The sequence below is a fragment of the Pan paniscus genome, chromosome 5 (assembly GCF_029289425.2).
Source record: "Pan paniscus chromosome 5, NHGRI_mPanPan1-v2.0_pri, whole genome shotgun sequence".
Lineage (NCBI taxonomy): Eukaryota > Metazoa > Chordata > Mammalia > Primates > Hominidae > Pan > Pan paniscus.
This window is the reverse complement of record NC_073254.2, coordinates 145,871,433-145,887,690: the sequence shown is the minus strand read 5'-3', so window position 1 is coordinate 145,887,690 and position 16,258 is coordinate 145,871,433. Positions and strand designations below refer to the sequence as shown.

The following is a 16,258-nucleotide window of genomic DNA, read 5'->3' as shown; positions in this document are numbered from 1 at the left end:
TTAAAGAAAAGGTACCATTTCTTAAAAAGGGGCCTTGAGCTCTTGGTTCTACTCTTTGGTCCAGGCAACCATGGAGAACTCTGGGTGATGAACTATACTATAGGAAATACTACTGTTAGTCTCAAATTGGACTATCAGGTATATACACGCAACATAGATTATACCTTTTAAACTGACAGATACCTGTGTGCGCATGTATACGTTACTCATTTTTATTGTGAAAGCACAAAAATCCCAAATATTATAATGAGTAGTGAGACTTTGAATTATGCTTGACATTATGTAATAACTTATCATGCTTTCTAAAACAGAATCAATTTAACTTATACATAATGAGTTTATCCTAAATACGTGTGCAAACACAAAACATAACTGTCTATTGAGTATAAATCAGTTTGCTGATCCTAAATAGAAGCCAATTAGAGAAACAGCACTTTAGAATACTTTTTAACAAATAAATGTATTATACATTTTTATATTAAGGTATAAATAATCTTTTTATTTTTATTTTTGGAGACAGGGTCTTGCTCTTTTGTCAAGGTTGGAGTGCGGAGGCGTGATTTTAGCTCACTGCAGCCTCAGCATCTCGGGCTCAGGTGATCTTCCCACTTCAGCCTCTTGAGTAGCTGGGACTACAGGTGTGTGCCACCATCCAGCTAATTTTTGTATTTTTTTGTAGAGATGTGATTTCACCATGTTGCCCAGGCTTGTCTTGAACTGCTGAGATCAAGCAATCTGTCCACCTTGGCCTCCCAAAAGTGCTGGGATTACAGGCATGACCTACCACGCCCAGCCATAAAATCTATTTATTAAAGGAATCACACAGAACCAAAACTCTCCGGCCTCAATTGGCCTTACCTTATATCAAACAGATGTTATATAAAAAGTGCTCACTCACCTTTAAAATAAAACATTTTATAGCTACATTTGTTTCTTTATTCATCTACTGACTTAGATATAAAGAATCATAACACTCAGTGTTCCAAGCATCTGGAGAAAAGGATACTCTTATGCTGGTGGGTGTATATATGGTCACACACTTTCATGTGCAACATGTATTTAAAGCCTTAAACATATTCTTGGATTTCATAAGACTCCCTGAAGGATTTTACAGATACTTTTAATGTAACATTGCTTATAAAGGCCAAAAATTCAAAAGAACCTAATATCCAAAGTAAGTACATGATTAAATCAATCAGAAAACATAATGGTGTGCTAACTGTATTTTATATATATATGTATTATGTATATGTATTATGTATATATATGTATTATATATATATAATATATATAAAATATATATATATTCACACACAGACACACACACACACACACACACACATATACATATATGAACTAACATAGCATATGATATGGTTGAGATCTGTGACCCTGCCATATCTCATGTCGAAATGTAATCCCCAGTGTTGGAGGTGAGGGTTGGTGGGAGGTGTTTGGGTCGTGGGGGCAGATCCCTCATTGCTTGGTGCTGTCCTTGCTGTAGTGAGTTCTCCCGAGATCTGGGTGCTTAAAAGTGTGCAGCAACTCTGCCCACTCTCTCTCATTTCCACTCCTGCCATGTGAGAGGCCTGCACTGTCTTTGTCTTCTGCCTTGGTGTTGTAAGCTTCCTGAGGCCTCAACAGAAGCAGAGATGGCCAGCACTATGCTTCCTGCACAGCCTGCAGAACTGTGCGCCAGTTAAACCTTTGTTTCTCGTCAATTAACCAGTCACAGGTATTTCTTTATAGCAACCCAAGAATGGCCTAACGCAGCACATGATGTGGAAAATGTACACAGGATATTAAGTGGAAAAAAAGCCAATTGCAAAATAGATTTTTTCCCCATCTCCTTTTGGCTTATCTGTATGTTCAAGTGTTACTAAAATTATCTCAGCATAATTTTTTTCAAGTTAAACAAAAATAAAAATTTAAACCCCATGAGCTTTCCTTCTCCTTCTCTCCCTTCGCTTTCTTATTAGTTTACTTATTATACAAATCACACTAACCAACTTAAAAAGTTTGGATTAAACATTTATGCATGGCTTGACAAACTCTACATAATTCCTGCTACTTAACACTATTTCCATCTTATTTATTTTAAAAGCTGGATAATATAGAATTATTATAAAACATTTCAGAGATTAAAAGGCTATAAATAATTGGAAAAAAGAGAAAAGTTTTACTTTAGAGAAGAATTATTGGTTCTTTCTAATCAAGGACAATCTGTCAGCATTAAGAAAGGGAAGGGGGGAAAAGACAATTGTGGTTTTTAAAATATAAAACAGTACCCAAATTCACGGAATATTATATCTCTACAAAGTGTTAAGAAGTATCTTCAATCACTTTTCATAAGGTTCTCAGGATAGGGTCCCGGTCTTATTTACTTAAAACTAGGTAAATAAGTGCCTGCCAGGAAGTATGTACTAAATAATTATTTGTTCAAATATGATCTAATTACTTAATGCTTACAATCACCTATATTTTTAGATTTTTAAATATTTTAACCCATTTCCCATTTAGGAAAAAAAAAAAAAAAAGTACAGCTTGCTGCCAGCACAGTATTCTTGGTGCAAATGGGAAATCGGTTAATACAGTCCAAATCAGTGTGTCTGGTTCATTTCAGCTCCTTCACTGCCAAACCAGGGGTCAAGAACTGCTTTAGCTTTTCTGCCTTCTCCTTGTCTGTGATGATGAATGTGTAAGGTATCCTCTGCATTGAACTTTAAACTTCACGTTGTCCTTATTGATCTGTTTTTTAAATTAAGAAATTATGGTACAAGGAGATAAAGTATCTCATTCAAAGGCCCATACTTCTGGGGATTCCCATTCACATCTGCCTGGTTCTGGGGCTCATTATTTCAGCCCAAGACTCCACACCTCTTCTAGGGGAGGGGACAGTAGTGAAATCTCTAAATTATTTAGCTATTGTGGCTTACAACCCCACTTTCAGAATGGTACAGAGGCCCGAGTCTAGTACGCGACCAGTGGTTCTCCATGTGAAGTGATTTTGTCCTCCAGAGGACATTTTGGCAATGTCTGGAGATACTTTGGTTTACCACAACTGGGGAGATGCTATTAGCAGATAGTGGGAAGAGGCCATGGAGTTTGCTAAACATACAATTCACCCCCACCCACCCCCTCCAACAACAAACTACGTAGTCCAAAATGTCAATAGTGTTAAGGTTGAGAAATTTTGTACTAGATGATTAAAATATGGTGGAACATTGTCCTTATGTTTAAACTAGCACCAAGAGTGAAAGCAGGAGGAGCCAGCACCTCCCAGGTTTATAAGTAGAGTTGTGGAAACTGCAGATCTCCCCAGCACACCACTATTATCTTCAGCTGTCTCAAGAGAATGACCTGATTTTGCAAGCTGCACTGGAGACAGGGAGGACATAAGGTTGACGAGTATTTAATTCTCAGTGAATCTGAGTATGTTTCAAGTCGTAGTGTACAGGTGTGCAAGAAGAAACTGCTGGCTCTCCTGGATTCATGGAGGTCTTAGATCTGACAACTTCTACCAAGATAAATAAAACTATTACGTATTTAGGCAGTTTTTAACTACTTCACGTCTCTAATTTCTAGTATCTAAAATTTAGTAAGAATTGCCACAGAAAAAAACACCTACCCAAAACAAAGGAGATTAACGGAGACTATGCAAGGTTTCCATCGTTGCTGTCCTTACTACCACCCTCTGGCCCCCCACAGCCCTGCCCTCTCCATGGTCTTACTTGGTAGATTATTCATTCAGTGATGGAGTTGGGAAACCCACAGGGTACATTGTAAATAAAGAAGGAGAGATTTGGTAGAGTTAACTTTTTAGTAGTAATAATAATAAAGGAAAAAGTAAACATTTTTAAAAAGTATTAGGAACAATAGAGAGAAACAGTGAAACATATGTTTGTGAAGTTCACCATCGAAATTTAATTATCCTGTGACAAGGAGCTTTAATATAGTGGATAAGTCAAAGAGACTTGCCTAAATAGAACAAGTTGTCACATCTATAAGGTCTATGAAAAGGACACTGTAACCCACGAAGGGGAAGGGAGCCACTCCTAGGGTGGCTTCACTCTGCAACTGAAACTCCAATGGATGCATGGATCCATTAAACAGAAAGGCAAGTAGAAACATCCAGTTTGCTGCAGCAAGGGAATCCAGAAATTATAACTGAAGTGAGAAAAGCCATACATGCCACTTCTTAGCTCCCCCTTAAGGACTTCTGTTGAGCCTTAAGTCCAGAAGAATTTCATGGATTAGAAACAAAAATAAATATTTCTTACTGTAGAGGTCTGGATGAGAATTAACCATGGGACTGCTTCATCTTCCCCCTACTTAAACTAAAATGTGGGTCCCTTCAGGGGAGGTAGATATGGAAATACATGAAGCAGTAATTACCATAAAAAAATTCCTAACATCTACACAAAAAAACTATTGTCATTAACGCAGTGTAATATAACACTTCCAAGAAAATCTTTGGTTGATTCATAATTAGTTCAAGAAAGAAAACTAAGTATTCCAGGTTATTTGCTACCCGAAGGTAAACAAGTAATGGACACTATAAAATACAATATAATAGAATCCCACAAGTGACCTGCTTTTTTTGTTTGTTTGTTTTTTGTGACAAAGTCTCACTCTGTCGCCCAGGCTGGAGTGCAGTGGCATGATCTCAGCTCACTGCAATCTCTGCCTCCCAGGTTCAAGGGATTCTTGTGCCTCAGCCTCCCGAGTAGCTAGGATTACAGGCACCCACCACCACACCTGGCTAATTATTTTTGTGTTTTTAGTAGAGATGGGGTTTCACCACGTTGGCCAGGCTGGTCTCAAACTCCTGACCTCAGGTGATCCACCTGCCTCGGCCTCCCAAAGTTGACCTGCTTTTAAAAGCTCACAAAAACCACTTGAAGTGGTATAAGAAGTCAAAGAGAAGTACTATTTTACCATTAAAGATTTCTTCTGGGTTAAAAATGACAGTAAAATAATTACATGTGTGGGATTGCTTCAATTATTCTACGAGAGTCCTTGGTGCAGACAGTTGCAGCAAAGATAACACAATTGAAAAAAACACAATTGTCTTATATTATAAAGAATACATTTTCCCAGAGAAAAAGTGATATATATGATAGGTAGCTTTTCTGATAGATGATCAAGTTTACACAACCCACAATGTAACTGAAAGTTTCAGTGCTTTGTTTTCCTCACCTAGAAAATCAAGAATGGGCCTAAATCTCTTAGATATTATTCAGCTCTAAAATTCTAATTCTAGGACTCCAATTTTAACAGAGCTTCAGAAATCTGCACTGCTTCTGTTGAAACATTTTAAAATGATAACAAAAGAGACACATTTTCTCCTCATTCTCCTCAATATCCCTAAATTTCCAGGAGACACTGTGGGGGCTGCAGGCACAGGTGATGGAGTATATTACATAAGTGCAAAACAAGTTATGTTTAATGCCTGGGTTAATGTGGGTTTGTGTCTAACACAGGTAAAAGCTATTAGCAAATTCATTAATAAAAAGCCTATTATTTTTCACATTAAACTATAATTTATTAAAATGAGACAACTCTCCCGATAAGAATGATCATTCTAGGTAGTAATCAGCCAGAAGGTGCACTCTTGCTTAGAATTTAATTTTGTTTACTGAGAAATCATGCTATGGAAGCTTGCTGAGTGTATTTGCTCCTGGCAGGTGTGTTAGCCAGAAGATCTGGCTAGATGATGATGTTTTTAAGGGGCAAGATGCATGGTTTTAACAGTGTTGAAAACTAATTGCAAGGACTTTATAAGACATTTTTATTCTACCACATATATGAAATAAAAGCAATTAATTGTTTTCTAAAAAGAATATTCCCTAATTATTTTTATTATAAAGACATCCTCAGTGATATACTGTTGAAGAATTTCTACGCCACTATCCCTCCTATCCTAGACTGCCACATAACCAAGAAGATATCTTCTTTGGTGAATTAAAAATATAATTTTTTCTAGGAGTATACAACCCTTGAGACCAGAAATGTGAACCCAGGGGATCACATTTCTTATGCTGCTGAGCTACAGATGCTCCCTCCATAAGGACAATAAATCTTTCATTCCCTAGAATTATAAGCACTTTGAAAATTATAATCCTGCCTCTTTCTTGCACTTAAGAGGCGTTTGGATCTGCTCCATAGTATTCCTTTATCCTCAAAGAAAGAGCACTTCTAATTACTGGTACTTGAGAACATCAAATTCTTCTTTCATTTAAAAATCAACTAGGTAGAAAGTTATGAAAGCAGTTCAGGACATAGTACCTATGATGACTCCATATTTGTTATATTAAAACCACCATTTAGCAGAAAGTCCCTTTAAATAATATCCTTCTAGAATTCTAAAATCTACAATTCAGATAAAGCTCTTATTCAAGAATAAAATTAAGTATTTTAAGATAAAGAATATCAAAACACAATCCAAACCTAACAGACCCACAGACTTTCCATTGTAGCCCATACTCACCTCTCCCGAGGAACAGCAAACCAGTACTCTGGCTGCTTTCTCCGTTTGCCATACTGCTGGACCATGGCTGCAGTGTGAGTGGCAAAGGATTTTCTCATTGGTTTTCCCACTTTGATGCACAGGAACATGGGTGGGGTCTTGCTTTTTTCTTCTTTTGAAGGAAGTATATCTGAATCACACACGAAAAAACTCTTCCTCAATATTGACAATATTGGTAATAGCAGAATTTTTCAACTTAAAAAAAATAGTGCACAATCCTCTCTTAGTCAAAACATTGCAGAAACATCCTACAACATCGTATCAGGACTAATAAATTTTTCAAGCCTTCTTTAGCACACAAGGAAAAAGCTTTGGTTGTTTCAGGTTGAACTACATCCCATGAGCTGCTACATACTGAAAATAAGTTTAAAAACCAATAGAATAGCAAATAATAGAGAATTGGGACAATTCACAGGAATACATATTAATGAATGCTACTGAGAACACAATATAACATAATGCAATTCAGTTTAGAATTGAGATTTCTTCAAAAACAGTTTAAACTCCTCTAGATTTAGAAAATAAAGGTAAAAAAGGAAAGTAACTTGAAAGATTAAAAGTAAACGACTTTTGAAGTAGGTATCTAGAGATCTATGTCACAGTTCAAGTTCCAAAATAGATACCATATCTTGTAAATTTTCTCCCCAATTGTTAATGCTATCAGCAAAGATACACTCTATTGAGAAAATACTGTTTTCAAATAATTGTACTAATGTGGGTATTACGTGTGCAAATTGTAGAAAGGCAATTATACAACAGAATATAAAGGCATTAAAGAAAAACAGCTTACCTTCAATGGGTACCTGAATTCTCTTTAACAGCCACAACTGAACTTCAGATTTATTATCCATTTGTGCACCTTGACAGCTGTTGTCCAGAGTAGATTCCAAAGAGGAGTCTAGAGCCTCTTTAATCACATTTGCTTCTGTAGAAGAGTTCAGTTTTACCGGGAGGGGCTCTCCCTTTTTCACCCAGGTCTTATCTGGCTCTTTATTGCCCTCAGTTATGGGATCACCCGCCTGGGAAAGAGAACTACTAAGGGTAATGTCTATTCCCCCTGGTTCAATACTTTTTCCATCACTTAATTCTGTTTTCTGCAAATTTTCAGATACCTGTGGCCCTTCTTTGTTCTTATTCAGGTAATATTCAATGAGTTTAACTTTATCTAAATCTTCATGTATGTTCAGTGTGTTTTCTACTCGGCTTTCTGGCGAACCAGACTGCTTGTCCACTTCTGGCATTATATCTTGCTTCTCACAGGTTTCTAAATCTAGCGCCCCCTTCAGTTCAACATCATTCTCTGTTCCCAAAAAGGCTAGGGCTGACTGCACCTGCATTTCCACGGCAGAATTGTTTATTTGTGACTCAGCTTTCTTTCGTTCCTCTGGGTCAAGAGAAAGGCACTCCTTCGAGGTGTCTTTTTTGTCCATTCCACCACCAGTTTGAGAAGAAAGTTCTTCCAAGTCAACGAAATCATCATCTTCCCCTAGAAAGTTTTCTTTGGCTGTAGATTCAAATGCAGCAGAAGTGTCCGAAGGTTCCTTGCTGAGCTTAGTCACTGTGGGAGAACCATGGGATGTCTCCCTAGAGGATTCCAGTTTCTTTAATTTCTCTGACACAGAGCTGCCTGAGGGCTTTGTAGGTGTATGTCCTGTGGACTTCTCCAAAGGTACTGTTGGTCTGGAATCCGAAGTCATAATTTTCTCTCCATTCTGCTGTCGTTTTTCCTTGTTGATAGATTTGAACTTACTGAATGGGTTGATATCCTTTTCTGAAGCCAGGTCTTCCCATTCTCCAGGCCTGTACAGAGGACAAAGATCCTGAGGTAGGTCACTGTTGGGGGAGAAATGGTGGGTGCACATGGAATGTTAAAAATAAAACCAAAAACAAAATGGAGGAAAGGCAAAAAACAAAACAGAAACTCAACCAAAAACCAATACATAAATATATCACAACTTAAATTTATGTTCAAATGATTTCAGAATAAAAAAATAAAATCAAGAAATTGATTTCAAAATAAAACATAAGTCATCTAAAGGAAATGGAGAAAGAATGAACCATGAGAGTTGCATATCCTCCTGGAAGCACATGATGGAATTGGAAGTTATACATGAACATGAAGATGTTACCCATAAGATTTCTAAATATGAAATAATAATGTTTCTGACTTTCATGAAGGAAAGGATAAAGGAGAGGAAATATTTTAGTACCAATGTCTAAAATTCCTTAAATGTGCAAACATTTTCCTTTTTATCAAATAGTGTAGAAAACAACTACATTAATTTTGAAAAGCTCGTTGACTTAGTAGCTACTCACTTAACTGCTCCATATAAAGTCACTGACCTTGAACCCTGATTCTGGGCTTCATGGCTTAGGATCTGATGCTTCTAATCATAGACAGCCCTCTACTCCCAAAGGAGATGCAAGAGGAAGCTTCCACTATTATTGTGGGTATATGGCAGTTGCTCCATCTTATAATTTAAAAATGTATAGAAAAGTAAATCTTATCTAAAAAGCTCTTATGTATAGTATTTACATTTCTTAAGTAAATATTTCATTTTATAACAATATCGCTTTACTTTATAGCAATGGTGCAGCTCATTTATCAGCTGAAACATATTGTCCTGGGATGCAGTCAATTATTTTTCCTTAATAACAGATGCTTTACTTCCCAGATCGGAATTACATGAAAATATTGATTAAACATGTTCTCCCAAGTGTAAAATAAATGATCAAGAAATACATTAAAAAAAATATGACTAGAGAGCAGCAAACCACCATGGCATGCACCTATGTAACAAACCTGCACATCCTGCACATGTACCCTTGAACTTAAAAGTTGAAAATAAATAAAAATAGTAATACTTTCAAATATGTGTAAGAAAAAAATATGACTGGAAATATCTTGAGTAAACCCATCCACTTACCACTACTACTAGTAGTGCTATTACTGGGTTGAAATGCAGAGATATAAAAACCTTTTAAAGAATAACATTTCAATTTCAGAAATAATTGTATTTTCTAAAAAGGTCAGATCATCTTCAGATAAAACTTTATCTGCTATTTTGGCTTTGACATAAATGGTTATGACAATAAAGCAACAAAGTACCAGGAAGTTCTGAAGTTCCAAAAGACTGTCTTCCCAAAGTGATTTTATAAATCATCTGCATGAAAGGTTCATGCTTTTTCCAATAGAAAATAAAAGCCTACGTAATTGGTTGGCTCCAACAAATGCTTTAAAAAGCCTTCATAATTTATAATTCATTTCAATTTAATAAGCATTCATTGAGCCCCTAAGTGCTATATTCTGAAATACAATTGTGATAGAATCTCTGTTCCGCAGGAACTTGCAAACACAAAATGTTCTGCCTAACATCAGCATCCCAGGAGATGTCAAAAATGCTTCCATCCTAGAGTCAAACAAGTTAGTGAAATGTAGCATAATCTCCCTATTGGAACTCAAAACTGAATTTGGCATATTAAAGCCTGTAAGAAGTCCTGCAACAAAGAAACCCAACTTTCCACATACTTGATTAACAAGCAAAACTTTCTTCACCTTCTCTACCTAGCTTGACCCCCACAAAAATACCTTCAACTGCACTCTAATTAGCTTTCTAGATTACCTTGTCTACCCCTTTCTTCTTTTATCTAATCCAAACTGTCCATTCCCTACTTGAGATTAATTTCACCATCTGCTTTTTCTGCAGTGCAGTTGCCAAGCATACATAATGCTGTCAATTGGCTAGTTTGTTAATTAATGTTTTCTAGACTTAGCCTGGCACCTAATGATGATCAACAATCCTTTCAGTTGTTCCCTTCTTACTCACTGTAGCAGCTGGAGCTACAAAACGTCCTGCACGTGTGTGCACGCGCACATACACACACATACACACACTCTCACACAAATACCAAACTTGAAGGTGAGGATGGAGGAGTTTTACACATACCCACTTTTAAAAACTATTGCACGTTGCCACTGGGTAATTTGGACTTATTGTTTTATCATTAAACTTTTGGTAATAATGATGTTTTAAGTAATTTTTAACTTTTAAACAACTTATGAAATTCTGAAGACAATACGAAGTTTATTTCACACTGACTCTCACACATTCTTGTTCATTAGACTAAAAATCCTTGATATACCTGCATCCAAGGCAGGAATCAATGTGCAACCCTGAAATAATTTCAACCCTGAAATAATTTCAAATTAGAAGCTGATTCTTAACTCTGCTCTTTTCCTGTAATCATGGCATTATCCCTTGTAATCGAGATCATTAAACATAATCTCACATTGAGAGAAGTTTTTATATAAAGATGTACTGTCTATTATTAAATAGAATACTTAATATCCTAGGCTGAAGATGTGCAATGGTATTACTCCATTAGGAGCCCTATTTCAGTAGGGAATGCCCCTATTTGTTTGGCCACCCATTTAGACACTTCTGGCAGCAAAATTTGGAAACTACTTCAGGGCCCATGTTCTGGTGATATCTTAGTGGCTTGAGGTTGGGGAAGGGCTGAGTGGACCAGATTCTAATGGCTGTAGGAGTCCAGGGGAATCTACTTGCATAAACCTCCAGGGATTTTGTGTCTGGGATAGCTCCCTAGTAACTTCCTTTTTTTTTTTTTTTTTTTTTTTCATATAAGCCCCAAGGGCTAGTTTCCCTCTTTACTGTTAGGACCTACTGCTTCTCCTCTTCCCATCACTGAAGGTTTTTAAATTTTTTTACTGCTGGCTTTTATAGAGAAACAGACACAGTAGAGCAAAAGGACAGTAAAAATCAGATTATCTGTATCAGTTAATCAATTTCCTGAGCTTTCTTAACGCTTTCTCTTTTTTCCTGGGGAGCTTCCCTCTCTTTTTTACAATAAATCCAGCACTATACGGCAAAAGTAATCAGGACTGAAGTTATATTAATCTGTATTTCAGGGAAAAAGCAAACTGGTATTACTCCCTCTTCACAGCATGAGAAGGTAGCTACCACTACACTGTCGACCCAAACCTCTCTCCATGCAGGACTGAGGGAGGACATGAATCAGGGAGACTGCTTTTCCTAGAAGTTAAATGAAGACAAACATAACTCTCCTTAATTAAACCCAGAAGAAAACATTATTCTCTTATTGATAATTGGATAAACTTCTTTCAGAGAACTGCCTTTCTTCCTTCGTAATTTCATTAAGAACGTGCACTGCTTTTTAGAAAAATAAGCCTAACAAATACTATTTTTACATGACGGCTTCTTTGTTTTTCTCCTTTAATCTTTATATGTTCAACTTTTCCCATCATTGATTTTATTCTTTTCATTTCTTCTCATTTTTCTCATTTTCTTCAGTGCACAGTCTTCCATCTTCAAAATCACCTCTACACAATCCCTCAATCATCAAATGCCCTCATTTTTAAGCTACATTTAGCTCTCTCAACACCCCTTTTTTCCTGGTAAACAAATAAATGTCTTACGATGGCAAGGCATCTTTGATCTTCATGTGAGAAATGTCATTGTAGAGCGCAATGGAAACAACCTCTTCCATGGGGCAGATGAGACCATACTCCTCACACCCATTTTCAATAACCAGAGGATCAGACTTATGAGGGTCAAACATGATGTTGTTAGGAGTCACTATCATGACACCGCCAACCACACCCTGCAGGAGAAAGCAACAGGACAGAATCACTTCAGGCAGAAATGCTTTCGGCAACTACCACAGAGCTTTAATTAACTCAGATGGCCACTCCATGGACTTTGTGAACCACAGTATCCTATGTGACAATTACATCCCCTCTGTGAGGACCAGAAAAACAGGCTGAAGAAATGCAATGCTAGGTGGTGAGGCAGAGAAAACAGATGTGGCTCACTGAGGCAACCAGCTGAGCCTGGTTCTATCACAGCTGCTGCAACGGCACAGTTGTGGAGTGATCCTGGTTCTCACATGCACGTCTCAGATTTCCTAGATTTTCTAGTTCTCTGTCTGCAAAATGGGAGGGGCTGCCCAAGTGCTTACCCGATCGAGAATACAGGGCTTTACAATTCACTCTGCAAGTCTTCACCATGTGTCTAACAAGTGCATGGTTCTGTGCTAAGGGAGCAGCTGTTTCAGAGTTACAGTGCCAAAGAACAGTCCCAATATTTTTCTTTAAAATATTTAGAAAGCCCATATCCAACAAAAGTCAACGTAAATAGGAACATGAAACTTTTGTAGCCAGAGTGAATATAGCTGAACTATGGAGATTAAAGCAAAAAGTCGTAGCTTGGTGAAGTCTTTGAAGTCTGAAGCTTGCTCAAATTATAAAAGAGACCTTAATGGCCATACGGATATTATCTACCATGAACAGGAGGATACAGATAACTTCCTTTAGGCAAATAATTTATTTTGGTACTTTTAATGAGTCTAGTGATTATCTCAGTAAAAAGTTTTGTAGATTCAGCAATCCCATTACTGGGTATATAGCCAAAGAAAATGAAATCATATCTCAAACAGGTATCTGCACTTGCATGTTTATTTGCAGCATTATTCACAATAGCCAAGATATGAAAACAACTTAAGCATCTATCAATAGATGAATAAAGAAAATGTACTATATATACACAAATTATTCAGCCATAAAAAAAGAATGAAATCCTGTCATTTGCAACAACATGGATGAACCTGGAGAACATTATGTTAAGTGAAATAAGCCAAACACACAAAGATAAATACTGCATGATCTCACTCATATGTGCAATCTAAAGAAGCTGATCCCCTAGAAGTAGAGAGTAGAATGGTGATGACTAAGAGGTATGGGTGGGCCGGGTGTGGTGGTTCAGGCCTGTAATCCCAACACTTTGGGAGGCCAAGGCAGGTGGATCACCTGAGGTCAGGAGTTTGAGACCAGCCTGGCCAAAATGGTGAAACCCCGTCTCTACTAAAAATATAAAATTAGCCGGATGCGGTGGTACACACCTGTAGTCCCAGCTACTCAGGAGGCTGAGACAGGGGAGTCGCTTGAACCCAGGAGGCAGAGGATGCAGTGAGCAGAGATCGCACCATTGCACTCCAGCCTGGGTGACAAGAGCAAAACTCTGTCTCAAAAAAAAAAAAAAAAAAGAGGTGTAGGTGGTTAGGGGAAAGAGAAGGATGGGGGAGATGTTGGTCAAAGGACATATACTTACAGTTAGATAGAAGGAATAATAAATTGTCTAGAATAGGCAAATACAGAAAGACAGAAAGTAGGTAAGTGATTGTCTCCTGGAGATGAGGGTGGCAGGGAAGGGGAAAGAACAGGGTGGGAGAGTGTGAAATGGGGAGTAACTACTAATGGTTATGGAGTTTCTTTTTAGGTAATAAAAATGTTTTAAAATGGATTGTGGTGATGGTTGCACAACTATGTGAACAAACTAAAAATCACTGGATTTTACACTGTAATTGGGTGAACTGTATGTTATGTGAATCACATCTCAATAAAGCTGTCTTTTAAAAAATTTCTTTATGTCAAGCATTATTTATTCTTGTTTGCAAATTTTATAAATGCACATCAATAACATATTTTTCCTACTATCTAAAACTGGTATGAAGTCTCCTATGACCACAGGAATTCACTGGTTATCAAGATAGTCCCTTCTCCAGAGGCTCACTAAAAGCTGAATTTGTTCTTTGTGAAAACAAAAAAACAAAAACACACAGAAAACAGTCAAGCAACAACCAAAAAACTAAAAAGAAGATACAGCAGATATTAATACCAATATCATCAACAGCAAACACAGGTTGAGGGCTTACTATTTAGCCAGATTAGGTGCTAAATTCTTTACATAAATTATCACTTTTCATTATCATATCCTATTAGTTAAATTTTTTTATTGTTTCTATTTTATGCATGAGAAAAATGGGAGCTTAAGACATGTAAATACCTTGCCCCTGGTCTCAGAGTTAGTGGGTAGTGGAGTTGGAATTTAAATTCAGTGAGTCTGACTCCAGTGTTTGCTGTTATATGTATAGTATATTGTCTCCCTAACAATTCATAGGCCCAAACTAAAAGAAAAAAACAATAAATCCAAGATCACAAAGAATCACATTTCCACTCAGTGACAACATTCACCTCAATAAGTAAAATGCCAGGCATCCAACAGAAGAAAACTAATGGATGCTTGTCAAATCTAAAATTGACACTTTGGGTAAGATCTTTTAATGTAGCCTCTGTTCCAGTAATTTGTAACTTTGTTTAGTTTTTCATAGATTTCAAGGAAAGGAAACAAATTACATTGCTATATACCTTTCCATCGGTGAAGTATCGACAATTCATTTTTAAAAATTTCACCACACCTGGCTCGTCTTCTTCAGAAGTAGATGATAAGACTCTTTCAATGGGTTTCAAGGCCTTTCGTGCTAAGTCAGCATCCTTGTGAAAGCAAAAAATTTCAAAATCAAATAAAAGCACTTTTCAAACAAATTATGTGTATAAATCAAGCCCCATAAATTCCCTGTGAGTATACTATTTCTATTTAAGTGGAACATTAAAAAGGCAAATATCCTTTGTCCTTCAAAAATATCACAAATGTAATAACAGATACCCAAATCAAACTGTTCTTTTTTTTTTTCTTTTAAAAAAAGCAAAGGCATATGTATGAACCCATAAAACTTGCTCATGAAATGTCTTTAGAAACTAACCTAAATGGGCTGGGTGCGGTGGCTCACGCCTGTAATCCCAGCACTTTGGGAGGCCGGGGTGGGCGGATCACCTGAGGTCAGGAGTTCGAGACCTGCCTGACTAATATGGTGAAACTCTGTCTCCACTAAAAATACAAAAATTAGCTGGGCATAGTGGCTGGCGCCTGTAATCCCAGCTACTTAGGAGGCTGAGGCAGGAGAATCGCTTGAAACTAGGAGGCGGAGGTTGCAGTAAGCGAAGATTGTGCCATTGCACTACAGCAGTCTGGGTGACGGAGAAAGACTCTGTCTCACACACACAAACAACAACAACAAAAAACACACTAACCTAGTAACCTAAATGAAAAAATTCATATTAGACTCATGATTCAATTTCTGTTTTTTTTTAAAAAGGAGGAATACAAATAAACTATCCATGTCATTGGAAATTTAACTTCATACTTTTACACAAGGCATGCATTTTTGCCTTTTTTTTTTTTTTTTTTGAGATAGGGTTTCACTCTGTCACCCAGGCTAGAGTGCAGTGGTACGATCATGGCTCACCACAGCCTCAACCTCCCAGGCTCAAGTGATCCTCCCACCTCAGCCTCCTGAGTAGGTGGGACTACAGGTGTGAGCCACCATGTCTGGCTAATTTTTAAAATATTTTGTAGAGACAGAATCTCACTATATTGCCCAGGCTGGTCTCAAACTCCTGGGCTCAGGTAATCCTTCTGCCTCGGCCTCCCAGAGTGCTGGACTAAAGGCTGAGCCACTGTGTCTGGCCATTTTTGCCTTTGAAACCTTAAATGTGAATAAGTTTCCCTTGGAAAGGATGCATTCTCCAATTACCTAATCTCAACCATCTAGGGAGAATTTCAGATGTAATCTTGTGAAAAATAACATGTTGAATTCTACAACTCAAAAGAAGTCTCTTTAATAAAAATGAACTTCAGTGCATAATATACATACAGGCAATTTATCATATTCTGCATCTGATGATGAAGGAGAGACAGTAGCACCAGGACTGGATGATGATAGCCTTAAGGTACTGGAAGGAGAGTTGGCATCTGGCACAAAAAGGACCTGAGAATGGGAGAGAACAGATGG

At 37.3% G+C, this 16,258-nt stretch overlaps 1 protein-coding gene across 8 annotated transcripts in view; it reads right to left on the bottom strand.

Moving 5' to 3' along the window:
- NCOA7 (nuclear receptor coactivator 7) overlaps positions 1-16,258 on the bottom strand; it is a 146,958-nt gene that overhangs the window by 33,837 nt on the left and 96,863 nt on the right. For 6 of the 8 annotated variants that reach the window (XM_034962810.4, XM_034962808.3, XM_063605451.1 and 3 more), the window contains 5 exons: positions 16,121-16,234; positions 14,775-14,900; positions 11,988-12,172; positions 7,320-8,362; positions 6,491-6,659 (listed from right to left, as the gene is read on the bottom strand). In XM_034962810.4, coding sequence (XP_034818701.1) covers positions 6,491-6,659; positions 7,320-8,362; positions 11,988-12,172; positions 14,775-14,900; positions 16,121-16,234 — 1,637 coding nt within the window. The remainder of the gene's footprint in view (positions 1-6,490; positions 6,660-7,319; positions 8,363-11,987; positions 12,173-14,774; positions 14,901-16,120; positions 16,235-16,258) is intronic. The other 2 variants (XM_063605449.1, XM_063605450.1) reach the window with 1 other exon arrangement.